At 39.3% G+C, this 15795-nt stretch overlaps 1 protein-coding gene and 1 long non-coding RNA gene across 2 annotated transcripts; both read left to right on the forward strand.

The window, feature by feature from the left end:
• The first annotated feature begins 5439 nt into the window (after positions 1–5439).
• LOC144651491 (uncharacterized) lies at positions 5440–8496 on the forward strand. The gene is made up of 2 exons (XM_078511438.1): positions 5440–6789; positions 7294–8496. The coding sequence occupies exons 1-2, from the start codon at positions 5479–5481 to the stop codon at positions 7489–7491; spliced, it is 1509 nt and encodes a 502-aa protein (XP_078367564.1). The 5' UTR covers positions 5440–5478; the 3' UTR covers positions 7492–8496.
• A 162-nt stretch (positions 8497–8658) lies between these two features.
• LOC144651571 (uncharacterized) lies at positions 8659–10254 on the forward strand. The gene is made up of 2 exons (XR_013570341.1): positions 8659–8860; positions 9273–10254. It is a non-coding gene; the product is annotated as an uncharacterized LOC144651571 (long non-coding RNA).
• The last annotated feature ends 5541 nt before the right edge of the window (positions 10255–15795 follow it).

Genomic DNA, 15795 nt, shown 5'->3' on the forward strand with positions numbered 1-15795 from the left:
AAGAAATGTTTGAATCACCTGCTGCTCATAAATTTTCAAGGAATGAATTTGCAAAAAATCGCAAAGATTATTTGCCGCAATAAATAGCAGCCTTAAGGTAATTGAATGTACTGAATGAATTCACAAAAGAGAAGAATCAAATTTGAAATTATCAAGCCCCCACACGTACGCATCGCGGACCGATTTTTCAGTTTCTGTTCATAAACTGAATGGCGGCCGTCTTTTCTGTTTGGCCCCCTAGTTTTTCTTATCATTCTACAGTTATATTTACCCCTTTTTCTAAGTCTTCGTCCAGTTAGGCAGACAAAACCTTTTCACTACAAAACACGTGTTTCTTGAAAGGTATCCTAGTCAGGTAGATGTTGTCATAGATTTTTCGCATCGTTGTATACTTTAGTAGATACATGACCTTCTGACTTTCACTCGTTGCGTTTCGTTCACGTTCAATAGTATTGTCAAATGACTGGATGCGCAATTATTACTCTTGTACCACCTGAGTGGAAATCCACGAAAGCTATCGAACAAGCTGAACAAAAACAACACACGCTTTACTACCAAATAGAAATGCTCAAAAATCGGCGGGTTGATCCCCAACAATCCTAGTCGTAATATGTCGTCGATCTTCATTATTTTTTTCTTGTAGTTTTTGGAAAACTTCGTTGTATCTCGTTCGTGTTCCGTAAACTTTTAAAGGCTTCAGGTGATCTCCGGACGACATTACATTTGACGTTAAATTGTATTACATTTACGGTGGGTCGAGAAATTACATTTACGGAGGTGGACGTTAATACATTAAGCGATAATTTTAATATATTTACGCGGGTTGGTATTACATTTAACGTTAATATTTATTGCATTCACGGTTGGTTACTTTTAATGTTGTTATTACATTTAGCGGTGATACACTGGACAGTGCTGGATAGTTTTTGTGGGTGTGTGATCACTGACGAATTAACATCTTACTTATAATTGCTGAAAATGTTGTCAAATTATATGTATCTTCCTTAGGTGGGGAATCTGTAAAGAAAGCAAGAAGAACAAACTCGTTCGGCTCAGCTGATGTCATTAAGGCTGCTGGAGAATCCAGCCAAACAGATGTTTCAGCATTCCTTGAACAACAACGTCAGATTTTAGAGGAATGTAAAACATTATCTCGTAACAGAGATAACAATGAAGATGTTGACATGCAAATAGGCTTTCAAGATGATCATTTTAAAAACACCCCTCCCATCAGCACCCCTAGAGACAATAGACCAATCACAAAGTGGCTTGGTATCTCCAATGCGGAATCCAGACGTCAAGAGACTACAAGGAAGACATCGTATCCTGATTATGTCTCCATTTGGAAGGATGACTTTGACTTTGAAACATTGGTTGGTAAACACGAAGGCGACAGACGTGGTATGTCATTTACACCCTCACCTGGTTTGTTTTATAAGTGTGAGAACGTTTTTCCAAGTACAACTACCAATACCTAGTCACACATAGTTCTTACGGGTTCAATTAATACTATCCTAATAATAGACGATGCAGTAAAAGCTTAAGGAGGTTGTGTCATTTCTTGTATATTATCAACTTTAAAATATTTGCTTATTAGTAATAGTTTTCCAGTTCCGAAATTGCCTTGGGTTTCTGTCGTGGGATTTCTTTTCAGGGTGGGGAGGGGAGGGGAGGGGAAGTATCTCATGATGTGCAAGGAATTTGCATCTGAAAATGGTCATCGAATATGCTCTGAACAAAATTGTTTGAGAGAAAATGGTCTACACTCATCATATGCACTTTTGAAATGGACTATGAAAGAACGTCAGAAAATGTCTGCATAAACAAGATGCCAGTATCATTTGTCTGTTGATAGAGTGCTACACTGTACATCTCAGCTACGTGTACTGTATACGAATCGCTGTTTTCAAACGAAATGATGTACAATGCAATGCTGTAAAGAGGTATAAATGTTAATGAGGTATAAAAGTATAAGTTAAAAAAATGTAAAAAAAGTATAATTTTGAAAAAGTCAAGGTGTTCAGAGCCTTGTTTTTGTAACCATAAACGGGAAATTTTGTTATATTCACAAAATATCATCACCTGATCACCGGAGTTTCCGAAATAAAGAGGTTATAATTTTATATGAATTTGCTCCCTGGGGCCGAAATTTAAAGTCCGTTGTCCGTATTAGAAAGGGTCCGTATTATAGAGGTTTTTTTCAAAAGAAAATATGAGATAATTTTGTCGGGACATCGGAGATTGTCCGTATTAGAGAGGTGGCCGCAAGGAAAGGTTCGACTGTATTATTTGTTCATATAATTATCTTAAGTTTCCATTCATAAAGTTTCTTTTGCAGCATCGCTTGAAGAATAACTGCAATTTTCATTAATATTGCAAGCGAATATTGTAACCTGGAGTGAAAAATGCGAGACAGAGAGCAAAACCTCCGTGTCTATACACTCAGTCTCCCCAAGGTTCAACTGTGCTTTATATATTTTATGATTGACACAATTTATTTTGTTATTCAACAACGTTTATTTAACATACAACCCTGTTGAATATTAACTAACTTGAAGGTCCGGGGAGGGCTTGATAATGTAGCAGGGAAGAGCGGGGAATTTATGATTAATAATGAGGGATTTATCTGTATAAATCTCTCCTTTCAGATATTTATCTGACGTGTATAAATCCCTCGTTTCAGGAATTTATACAGATTAATACCGTAATGATTCGATTTAGCGCCGGGGCGCTTATTTACTTTTGGCACTTCAAGTGAGGGCGCTTATTCGAGACAGGGCGCTTATTTAATTTTTTGAGAAACAACTTGATGTTCAAAGCAAAACTTTAATAGATATTAAAATAACTAACAATAACAGAAACTGTAACAGTAACAAATTGTTGAAAGTCCAGTTGCTTTCAAAAGAATTGTTCATTTTAGCAGTAAATATATACATGTAGGAAGTCGATAACTTCAGTAGGGGCAGTTATCCGCAAGAAGGGCGCCTATTAGAATAGGGGCGCTTATTAAAATGCGGGCGCTTATTGGAATAGGGGCGCTTATTGACAAAAACACATTCGAAGGGGGGCGCTTATTGGAAGGAGGGCGCTAAATCGAATCATTACGGTACCTTAAACGAGGGATGCATCTGTTACCTTCGATTAATATTCTAAGTTTCGATTAACCCTGGACAAATTAAGCTCTACATTTCCAGCAATAAACAACCTTATACAAAACAATTCTTGCTTAATAGGCAGCCCAAACATTTCTTAGGTTTCCTTTTTTTAATATTTTAACTCTTTTGAAATTAAAAATCCTTTTTCTGTTTCTAAATTCATTTTGGAATTATGACAGAATCAACATTAAATATTTGCCAAGTTGAGTTCAATTTCGGTCATGCCGTTCTCAAATTTATTACTGCATATTGCTTCAGTTAAAAGTTCCTTCTGCTTAATTATCCTGTCAGTGAATAAAACAAGGCGCGTCTCATTCTTGAAAACGTGGCATTCATAAATGTTTCCTAACCGCTTATCTGGAATTTGGTTCCACTGGCCTGCTTTGGCCACACTGACCATGTTCCTGTCATTGGTTCAACTCTTCGTAAAACGTTTCTTTCGAGGTTTTTCTTCGTACATCATGGACGCTGTTCAAAACACACTAACCCACTCCTTGCGAACATCACACAGAGCAAAACAAACCATCAAAACAACGTTGTGTTATTCAAATAAGCTTGACAAATCACAATAAATCGCAGAATCCGTGAAAAGCGCATTTATCTCTACCACTGCTTCTTAGGTTTAAAATTGTAAGTTGCAGTTGAATAACAGTCTTTATCACGCACAAGGTGTCAGCTTCTTTTATTTACTTTAGTTTTTGACAAATTTCCTCAAAATTATGTAAGACCCCTTGTGAAACGTCATCGCTTCTGCATGCATTGCATGCCATTTATTATCGGAGTGGTTGTGCGTTTCAGAGATGAAAGTTTTTTATTGAATTTTTACGTCACATGGGTGGGAATGACATATGTGGGGCTTGATCGTTTAATATAGGCATATGGTGTTTAAAAATAAGTTGTTGTTCAAAACAGATCTTATCGTATTTTTTTTATTTGAAAGGTGGTAAAGGCGGCTTAATACACTTAACTTGTACTATTACTTTTTTGACAGGAGATTCCAAGCAAAGTGCAACTTCTGTAAAACACTCAAACCTGAGATGTAGTGGTGAAGTAATGAGCCCCCAGCAAATTTTGGATGGAACCAAGAGATTATCATTAGAAACTGAAGTTGTTTCAGATTGTAGCCCAAGAACAGGCGAGGAAATGAATGATTTCTTATCCAAAGAACCTTCAGAGCAGCGAGAAATACAAACTACTGTAATTAATTAAGGGCGTAGCGAGGGAGGGGGGCGACAAGACTTGATGATAATGATGATGTAGCGAGGGGGGTCCTGGGGAGCCGTGACCCCCCTTCCCCACCCCCCTTTTGTGAGATAATTTTCTTAGTATTTTCTTTACAATTCAGGTGACGAAAGCGCGCGAAACCGAAGAATCAAACATGGCATTTATGTTAATGGTTCTTTGCCAGTACTAGATACTACATTTATGCAGCTATATTTTGCAGGCTTCTCCCTCCCCCACGCTCACTGCAGGGGTTTCGTTTCATGCTGGAAGCCGTAGATTGTTTGACATGTAACGTCCGGTAGTTCACACACAAAATAATTATTTTTAAAACTGTGAAAATCATTTGATTTTGCATTTGTTAATCAAAGATAGAGTTGACCCTTATTTTGCTCACTTGGATTGCCCGAAAACTATTATTTTCAATTAATGTTTTAATAATGAAGAGAACCATTATAATTTCCGGAATTAACTCACTCTCTTTCCGATTGGAGACTGTTTTGGAATGTACCGGACAACTACCGGACAACTGTAGGCTGATAATTATCATTTCCAAATCAAACATTTTTGTGAGCATTTTTTAATGCCAAAAAGACCTTCCCGGTTAACAAATTATGGTCAAAGGAACGCAGGAAATGGCATTTTAGAGTGTCCAAGTAAAAAAAATTCCCGGGGAGCATTCCCCCGGACCCCCCTAAAAGTTCGCAGCTCCGGCCCTCATGTTTGCGCCTTCGCCCTTCATGTCCGCCTGTTTTAACTTTGAAGTCGGTACTTTGAAATGTTAGCAAAAACCCTGACTACTCATCCGAAAAAATGTCACTTCTAGTAAAACACAACGTGGTTGTCGACATGACAATCTGGCAAGTTCCCTGGGTGTGACACAGTGTGACCCTCCCCCTGTTTGAAAAAACCTAGCTACACCGTGTTTTATAATTAAAAAATTCAGCAGTTGACAGAAAAACAGCTTTATTCATTTATTCAGGTTAATTTTTTTACCTCGGAAGAGCAGTTCTCTATCTACAATCTACTTAATTCAAATATTTTTTTAACAGTGTGTAAAGGGAAAGGTCCAAACGAAAACTCGCAAAGAGAATTGAATGAAATGGAAGAGCATTTGACAAATGTCCAAAGACAGTTGCGAGAAAAAGAGTTACAAGAGACGAACTTACATGAACAGCTGAGGGAGAAAAATCAACAAGAAGAAAACTTACAAAGGCAATTAAGGGAGATGGAACAACAGGTGACAAGACTGCAACAACAACTGAGAGAGAAAGACCTTGAATTAGAAAACTCGGAAAGTGTATCGAGGGAAAGAGAACAGCAGTTGACATCTTTCCAAAGACAACTGGGTGAAAAGGAGTTACAAGAGGCCAACCTGCATGGGCAACTCAGGAAGAAAACCCAACAAGAAGAAACTTTGCAGAGACAATTGAGGGAGATGGAACAACAGCTGAGAGAGAGAGATGAACACAAAGAGACTCTACAAAGACAACTGAGGGAACTGGAGCAACAATTAGAAAACTCAGAAAGACAATCGACGGAGAAGGAACAGCAGTTGACACATTTCCAAAGACAGTTGCGCGAAAAAGAGTTACAAGAGGCCGGCTTGCATGAGCAGCTGAGAGAAAAAGACCAACAAGAGGAAAATTCACAAAGACAGTTGAGAGAGATGGAACAGCAGCTGACAAACTTACAAGAACAACTTAGAGAAAAGGACGACGAATCTGGTAATTTACAGCAACAAGTTACTACACAAGATGGACAGCTGAGGGCAAAAGATCGGCAACTGAATGAACTGGAGATAAGTCTGTCAACAGCTCGGCAAGCACTGAGTAAACAACAACGTCGACAGACCCCTGACTGGGTCATTTCCCGTGATCAAATTCAGCTGACAGATAAACTCCTTGGTAGGGGAGGCTGGGGAAGTGTTGTCGAGGGCAAGTATTGTGGCTGTGCTGTAGCTGTAAAACAAATCCACGAGTTGATTCTTTCTCCTTACAACCGAAGTTTGTTTGAACGAGAAATGGACATTGCTTCAAGATGCCGCCATCCTTGTTTGTTGCAGTTCATCGGAGCAACAAATGACGAGGGAAGTCCTTTGTTTGTAACAGAGCTCATGGAATCAAGTTTACGAGCACTTTTAGAGGAGCGATCTCTCTCTGCAACAGAAATATCCAAAATTTCTCTGGATGTGGCTCGAGCGTTAAGCTACCTTCACCAAAAGAAGCCTTCTCCAATCATTCACAGGGACATCAGTAGCGCTAATGTGTTGCTATGGAGACAGGGTGACCAATGGCGAGGCAAAGTGTCAGATTATGGTACCGCTAATTTCATGCAACATACCATGACAGTTGCCCCTGGAGCTATGATTTACATTGCTCCTGAGGCACTCACTTCAAATCAAACAGACAAGGTTAGCTATCACTTATTTTAAGATATATTTCATCAGTTTGCAAAGTTTCAGTTCAGTTATATGTATACAGCAGAAACAAAATGAGAGATCCGCGCGATGACTCGAAGAATAAGTTAGAAGAGAAAATAAAAACTACAATAACCTCCATTGGGCGGAAATATACACGGATTCGTCTTGAGCTTCAAGAAAAAGACAGTGGAAGGAAACGTAAAGAAATACCACGTTTACTTTTCTCGCTGAAGAATCTCTCTCACTTGTCGAAGTCACATTGGAAATATGTTTTTTGAGATATCAGAAAATTTTTCACGGACTAATAGGATGAATCTAGGAACGGTACTTTATATGGGATAAAGTGAGGAGAAATAGTTTTGAAGGCAAATGGAGGTTACTGTGTTTATTATCCGTCGCTGTTGGTGTTGCAAAGGCGAACGTAAAATGCTAGCCTGTTGGATGTAAATATCATCAGCGTAGTATTTAATTTTTTCCATCTGTTGTTGCCTTTAGGTCGATGTGTACAGTTTTGGTATTCTCCTCTGTGAAATGTGCATCCGGGAATTGCCAGATCCTGAAAGGCGTGATCAACAAATTGTAATGGTGGAAAACCGCCTGCTTCGCGCCCTCATACGGGGATGTGTGCAAACAGAACCAGAGGCGAGACCAAATATGGAAGAGATTATTGAGGAACTTGAACAACCAGTTTAAAATAATCTGATACGTTTTTCTTTAGGAGCTTTTAGCATAATGGAAATGATTTGCCCAGTGAAAGCGTGATTTAAAAGCTTTCTATTAAAATCACAATAGAAACCAATAGCATGGCAATTTTGCAACATGCAACGTTAATTTTTCCTGTGGAGACGACTGTAACCCATGGCTATGCCACCTGATAATAATTATTGTACAACTGTAGGAAAGATGATATTTTTACATAATTGCATAAATGACAATTGCACAAAATTGTGTTCAATGCTTTTGATAAAAGCATCACCGGAGACGCAGGGGCAGTTAATCCGTGCAAGACAAAGTGAACCTGGCAAAATCGGCGGGATGAAAGTTTACTATAGAAGACAAGGCAAGACAAGACAAGTTTACAGTTTACAATACAAGATAAGGTTCTTGTAAATTGTCGTTCCTTTTTGCCAGTGTTAGTTCGCCTCGTCCGGATTACAGGTCCCATGTGTCTGAAAATGAGTAAAAAGTAAAGACCCTTGAAGTATTTAGTATTAGCATAACCAGGAGCCCATTACCCTGAGCGTGCAACTTCCATGAAATTTGTGCAACAGCATTTTCACAAGTAAAGTTATTTTTAGCAAAGCCTTTCCCAGTGAAAATTGTTGTTTCCGATTTCCTGCTTTGCGAGGAAATACTGAAATCATCGCTCGAGGAATGCTGTCAGAAAGACCAAAGAAGATTCCTTGCATGTGCCCGCCATGGCCACGGGTTAACTTCCCATTAGGATGAGGTACTGTAGTTATGTATCAACAGTCTCTTATGAAATCGAAACCAATTAGCGGGAAAATCATGTCTAAAAATACCTTTACTTGTGAAAACGCCGTTTCATAGACGTAGTATGGAGGTTGCTCGCTCCGGATAATGGGCTCCTGTTATAACCCAGTTGCTCGCCACTTGGCAAACTCGCAATCTGATTGGCTATACGGGTACCTACAATCTCTCGATAGTCCTTGAAGCACGTGAGTGGTTTTTCATAAATATGGCTGAAAAGTATTAACAAAACGTCAAAAAATTCAATTTTGTCCCATTGTAGACCACGTGATGTTACCCTTGAGAATTTTTTCTTTCAAACTCAAACAAATTCTCGTGGAAATGACTGGATAATTTCCAGATAGACATAAGAACAATTCACTAGAGAACATCACATGATCTACAATGGGGAATTTACATACGTAGCTAATAAGGTCTATTATCGACCATGATAGTTGATTCGAGGCTGTGCGCTTTTTGAAGAATATTTAATCAGTTTAATATTAGTGAAAGATACTTTGTGTAAATTATCTGGCGAAAAATTTTATATCTCACGTTTAAATAACAGTAGACCGTCGGAAGTATGACTGAAGTATAACTACATTTAGTAAAAACTCAGCTGTGTTCTATTGGAAATCCGCGAATCTGATTGGTTCTCCCACTGATTTCTATTCGCCGTTAGCATAACCACACTGACCTACTATTGGCAATCGTGCAATCTGATTGGCTACACAGGTGCCTACTATCGATCCGTAGAAGGCTCGCGGAGCGCGCGCTTAGTCTTCGCTGAATTTAATCAATCAAAACCTTCAATAAATCAATTCTAGCGATATTCTGAGTTTAATATATCGGTCAGTGGGTTATGCTAACACAATTAGACGGCTCGCTCTCGGTTTCTACCGGCTTTTGATAGTTGGCTCGGGGCTTCGCCCCTCGCCAACTATCAGCCGGTAGAAACCTCGAGCTTGCCGTCTAATTGTTAAATAGAAAACTCGGGCTCGTAGTCTAATTGTTAATTACACGCCAATGAAATTTAGTTACACAGGAAAATAAACTTCAAGAGTCGATTATTTACAGTAACAGCCACACCTGTTACACCACGTCTTAATTCCATGAACGTCAACGGTGGCTGTATTTGCTGTAAAACCCAGGTCTAACATAGCTTTTGTTAAATTGTAAGACCGTTATATAATAAGTTAGTATTGAGTTCAGTTGTTCTATATGGATTAATTAGACCAGATTTCGTAGTTTTATGATTTCATCTGCTGATTAACTCGTATATCAGGTGCTCGGATATGTAACCGGATCCCGGTTTTCTCACTTGAAATTCTACACTGCTTGCTATACTAAGTTTAGGTTTTGGAACAAAATCAAATCCCTCAAGAGAGTGGGAGATAGTGGGTCCAACATTATAGTAAACCCATCAGAGTTGGCAGCAAGGTTTCTTATGAATAGACTGATGAAGGAATGCTTTGATAAGGTCTACTTATTTCTTGTAGTTTACTTGTTTGGGTCAATACTACCAAAAACAACATGAAATAGTATAAGCTGGCCCCTTCAAAATTTACAAAAGAAATGCCTTTGCCCAGCCCCAATTAATAAAGTTCCACGATCTCATTCGACTCCAAACTTTCAGTTTTCTAGTGGTAATCTACCAATATATTTTTATTTTCTTTGTTGTAATACTTCTAGTAAACACAACTGTAATCCAGGTCTACCTTTGTATTTAAAAAAATTGCACTTATTATGTATGCTTGTTATTATTGTTTTTTCCTTTATCATATTGTTTCTACTGTTTAATCTAAAGCCAATAGTCCACCATTTACACTGGCATCCATTACTTTTAAAATACATATTTTTCAGCCATCCAACTTGTTTACCTTCTACTAAAGTTTATACATTGGATCACCGGTTTCCAATTTTTTAGTTTAGATCAAACTTTTGTAAAGAATTATAATGGTCTAATAAACTGTTTTTGTTGGACTGGAGCTGATTGGTTGTAATGCACGACACTGAAAATACGTTTTTACTTTGACTTGTTTACTTCCATCTGGTTTTTGGTTTCCATTAATGGGAGGCGCAGTGGCTTAATGGCTAGCGCGCCGGTCTCTGTAGCGGACGTTCCGGGTTCGAGCCCTGGCTGGGGTCACTTGTGTTGTGTTCTTAGTTACGACACTTTGCTCTCATCATGTCTCTCTCCACCCAGGTGTATAAATGGGTATCGACTAAATAATGCTGGGGGGGGGGGGGGAGGGATAACCTTGCGGTGGACTAGCAGACCATCAAGGGAGCAGTAGTAACATTCCTATCGAAACCGGGATAAGCCCCGGCCGTATGCGCCACTTGGCTTGAGGTTGCCCCCCCTCCTTTTTTTACTTAGAAAGCCATGCAAACAGGCTCTAATTACCACATACTCTGGTAATCATTGCAATATCCCTTTTATGACAAACGACATTTACCCTACTGTGGGTTAGCGGAGAAGGATCTTTGATAATTTATAAGGTGAAGTTTCAGTTCTTCAGCGCTTGTGATTCATTATGTTAATCCCTACAAAGCTGTGAGTGGCATTGTGGAAGGAGCAGCCCTTAGGTAAATTTTCTCCTTTGCCCTACTACATTTGACATTTTCTAACAGAAAATACATTTTCTTTCTTTGCCTAAATAAGTAGTTCGGATACTTTTTTATTCAGTTTATGAAAAAGTAAGTCCTTTTTGACAATTGCAACAAAATGCAAAAAGGAATTTTCGACTATTGTTCCGCTGTGTGAAATGGTCTTAGCGACGAATTAGCGAACAACAAATTACAAGAACTACAGAATCGTGCCGTTAGGGCTTTACAAAGTCTGCCGTCTTAGTGCTACCGGCCTCCGTACAAAACTAGGACGAGATAACCTCTATAGATTGAAATATGCTTAGCTATTCGGCTACCGGTTAAGCCTGATTTTTTGTTTTCAGGCTTGCTTTTCTCAACTGCTTTAGTTGAGTACATTACTGCGATGATCTTTCATTTGCTTAAAAATAATATTTTCTGTTCCTTTTTTTAAGCGATGACGTGTAACTGATGACGTCATCGCTTTATGCAAGCAGCCGATCGACAGGATCCTATTTTCTGTTTAGCACGATCGAACAGAAATCAAGGTTAACTTAGCAAGAAATCGCCGCGTACAACACAAGAGCAAAATACTCCAGTGCAGTTAGAATGGAGCACTGCAGTGTATAAATGAAAGAGACTTATTTTATATGAAGGGATAATGGGCTCCTGAAAAAATACGTGACAGATCCCTTGACCCCCCCACCCCCCAAAAAAAAAAACCGAGCGTGTAACCCAAAAAATATGTCGGATCACCCCGTCACGTATACTTCGAGTACCCCCCAGGAGGGGCATAAAATGCCACTTATATGAGTGCAGTCGAGCTATATTAAACCCTGTGCACCATTGCTTATCTCAACTGCTGCTTGCCTGCTGCTCAGAGCTCGCGTTGTTCCCCCCCCCCCCCCCTCCACCCCCTCTCAAGACCGACCTGCGCAAATCCACAACCGGGCAAAATACCTTAAGTATAGTCTTTTTGGAATAAAAGTCTATCTTGATGGAGATTAGCGCTTTCTCCGTTCTCCTCGCAGTTGTGTCCTCATGCTCGTTCCCAGTGGTTCTCTTCTTCCTGCTCCGCTCGGGGACGGGGGGAAGAGAGATCCTGGGAACGAAGACCTTCCTTTTCCTCTTCTCGCAACGCCCTTATACGTTACACGTCTTACTAATACTAACAACCAATTTCATCCATCATTCGAGGTTGTCCAAAAGGAAAAATCTTTGAATTCTGCTCTGTCCATAGTTCTTTAAAGGTATGCGCAAATCTTAACCCACATAAACAAACAAAATTCATTTCTGATTTACAATTGACAATTTTTTATATTTTATTTCCCATTTTCAGTTCCCATTTCAAATCACTCATGTTCCGAACCTTGCAGACTAGTACTCAGTTGAATTCTTGAAGGCAATCACATTGTCAAGATACCGTATAGCCTCCAGCTCCTCCACCCGGAAATGCCCCCAAATCATAGACGATCCCTCTCCACGGATGTAAACTAATGAGTTTATATTTAAGTTAAGATCTGAAAGAAAGATACTGTCATTTTCGAGTTACCGTGAACGGCCAACTTTTTCCCGCGTTTTTTTTTTTTTTTTCACGCGTATTAAAACCGTCGACGCTTTTTTCAACTGTACTATGAATTTCATTTGAATCGTGAACATGTCAAGCTTTGACAGCCATCCCCCCCCCCCCCCCCCCCAGCATTATTTAGTCGATACCCATTTATACACCTGGGTGGAGAGAGACATGATGAGAGCAAAGTGTCGTAACTAAGAACACAACACAAGTGACCCCAGCCAGGGCTCGAACCCGGAACGTCCGCTACAGAGACCGGCGCGCTAGCCATTAAGCCACTGCGCCTCGGGCTGCTGATAACCAATCACCGATCGAGAATTTTGTTATAGTTTTGATTAATTAAATAAACAGAAAAATGGTCAATTGAAAGTCAATGAAAACTCTAACCTTTATTCAATCAAAACTATAACAAAATTCAATATTTATAAAGGAGTTTAACCATTAACCGAAGATTAGTTTAATTTGTTTCTCAAATTTTGTCATAGTTTTGATTAATTGGTAACTGGACTTCGTGTCATCCAATTCTGTCTGTAATCATACTCGTGATTAAACAAATCGGACTCAATTGAAAGTCAATTAAAACTCTAACCTTTATTCCGATTTGGAAAGTTGTTCAAATCTGTAAACATAACCGACGCGTTCAACCACAATTCGTTTGTTTCCCGTGGCGTCGTCCAATTGCACAACATCGGTCAAACTTTCATAAAGATTTCGGATAATTTCTCGAATAATTCACTGTCTTTTTCAAGCTTGTTTCGCCCAGTTAAATGCTTCGAAAGGTGAACGATGCTTGGCGTATTGTTTCTCACTGAAGATTTGTAATTAAGCTGAACTTTTTTGCTTTGTTGTGGCCCCGCAAGTTTGAAAAACTTTTCCGACAACTCTGATTTGGATAAACTCTGATTTATAAACTCTGATCACGCGCGCGAGTCACACCACCGCGTGACGTCATCCATGTGTCTGTACTCTGATAGATCATAAGTAAGAACCAATCAAAATGCGCGTAGAATTCAGGCTATTATATAAGGGGTGGACCATTAGATTTTTGATGGGGGGGTTGTGCAAATCCCAAAAAAAATATCGAGCATGTGCTTCTGGTTTTAAAAAAAATATCATGTAGAATTGTTAAGAAGGAAAAAAATGTCGAGCAGCCGTAATCAGGGCGTGGCAAAGGATTTTTGCGTGACGCATGACGGCCCCTGAAGTAGCTGTGTCACACTGGGCATCGCATATTTTAATGCGTGATTTGGTATTTTGCAAGCGCGTGACGCGTGATTTACCAATTAGATTTCATATTAAAGTGAACCCTCTGATCCAGAAGGGCATTATGATTCAAAGATGTTCATGCATTCAGATTCAAAACATCTTTCCGAACATCCACCTGTTGTTGCGAATTGCATGTACAATTCCAGTGACATTAGCAGACAACGAGTGCTCAAACAGCACTCTAAAACTGGTCAAGGGCCACCTTCGAACGACGATGACAACCGAGACTCTCGGGCCTGGCTTTAATGAGTAGCCATTACGAAAAGCCTGTCGATTACGATGCTATAGTTCAGAAATTTGCCGAACAACAACCTCATAGAATGTTACTCGTTGATCCAATTTTTGAGAGATGGCGAAGACAAATATATTACAGTGATTTAAGTTTCATTTTCTAAGAGTCAGTTGATCTTGTACTGTAAAGTCTTAAACGTAGTCCTTTAAACGTAGTCCTTGTCCACAATCATCCCTCAAAAAGCTGGAAACCGCATTTCCGAGGACTTCAATTTCAAAATTTCCCGGGGGAGCATGCCCCCGTACCCCCCTAGAAGGGTCCGCCTTCGGTGGCCCATTTTTTGAACCCCCTTGTTAGAATCCTGGATGCCCAAGGAGTTGGAACCATTACATGCAAGTCTGGAGGCTTTTCTGAGTACAGTATGGGGCCCAGTTCTCGGCCGGGTCCAGTTCTCGGCCACTTTGTGTTCAACGCGTTTTTTCACGCCACAGTTGAATTAAAAGAAAAAAGTTATTTCCTTCAAACGATAGACTGATTCTTGTGCTCTTAGTATCTTGAGTTTGATCTTTCAACTCGCTATAGAAAGCTCACACGTCGAGTTTATGCGAAGGTACGTGAATTTGTTTTTGTCGAAACCTTGTTTGTTTACGGCTCCTTAAAATTCATGAATGTAGTTAAATTCGTATTTTGTCCGTGAGCCCCTACCAAAAGAGCTAATTTTTGGCATGTAAAACTTAGAATAATTCAGCTTTCTGCTTAAGTTAACTTTTTGTTGAACCGTTGTATATTTTGGTCTTAATTTACTTCGACTTTTTGTCGTGCGACTTTTGCGTATTTGCCAGTTCTCGGCCACCCTGCTCGCTATCACAGTTTAGTGCTTTTGTTTTTAATAAAAATTTCATCTGCTGCAGCAATAATGAAAGAAAGAAATGTTTTAAATATAAAGTTCAATTAAATATCTAAGTTTTGAGCTGACTTTTGTCTTTTCTATTATTTCTACAACACCTAACTCTTTCAAGACCTTTTCACTGCAAAATAAACCATCTAAATGCATTGGTCACACAACGTAGTTTTGCGGGTTTGCCAGACCCTGCATATAGGCAAACAACTAGGCGCGTTAAAAACCTTCTTTTCCAAAGTGAAACAAAGTCTCATAAAATAATTTGAGATCGACATAACATAAATAAGTTTACAGAGTGATTTTATGACTGTGGAAATTAATTGAGCCTTTTTATGCAGAAAATTACGCACAAGCTTTTTGGTGGCCGAAAACTGGGTCCGGGTGGCCGAGAACTGGGCCCACAAACGGAGCTTTTATTTTTATTATTGCTCGGGCAAATTAATTATTGACCGGTCGATAGCTTCACAACAAAAAGCTGAATAATGTAGAATACTCTGGGCGAAATTTTAAGTTCCTGCGGTTCTTCTGAGGTAAGAAATACAAGTTAACGCCAAAAGTGGCCGAGAACTGGGCCCCATACTGTAGCGTTACGTAATTAGCAGGAAAAAACGTTCGCTTGCCCAGTGGGTAAGTGATGCATAACATCCACTAGCCTGACAGTAAAATCCACTAGCCCCAGGCTAGTGGAGATGCATTTCTTTGTACATTGAATAAAGATGAAAGTTTTTACTGCTTTGAAAAAAGATGTAAACTTTAAAAGACATTGCGTGTTAAGTGGTTTTTAATAGGGTGAATTATGTCAATTATGAGTGGCTGGTGATGGTCAAGTTAACTTCAAAATTTGTGTTCCAAATTTCCATTAAAAAAATATCGTGCAAGAACCTGAAGATTGAAAAAAAAATCCTGCAGGGCTGGAAGAATAAAAAAAAAAACTAGCAGCCTGAAATCCTGCAACCCCCCCATCAA

Source organism: Oculina patagonica, chromosome 4 (genome assembly GCF_052425735.1).
Source record: "Oculina patagonica isolate OP01 chromosome 4, crgOcupat, whole genome shotgun sequence".
NCBI classification, from domain to species: Eukaryota; Metazoa; Cnidaria; class Anthozoa; order Scleractinia; family Oculinidae; genus Oculina; species Oculina patagonica.

Coding starts and splice junctions, on each gene's coding strand:
- LOC144651491 (XM_078511438.1), top strand. CDS start 5,479: ATGGAAGAGCATTTGACAAATGTCCAAAGACAGTTGCGAGAAAAAGAG. Junction 6,790..7,293: donor CTTCAAATCAAACAGACAAG/GTTAGCTATCAC, acceptor TGTTGCCTTTAG/GTCGATGTGTACAGTTTTGG.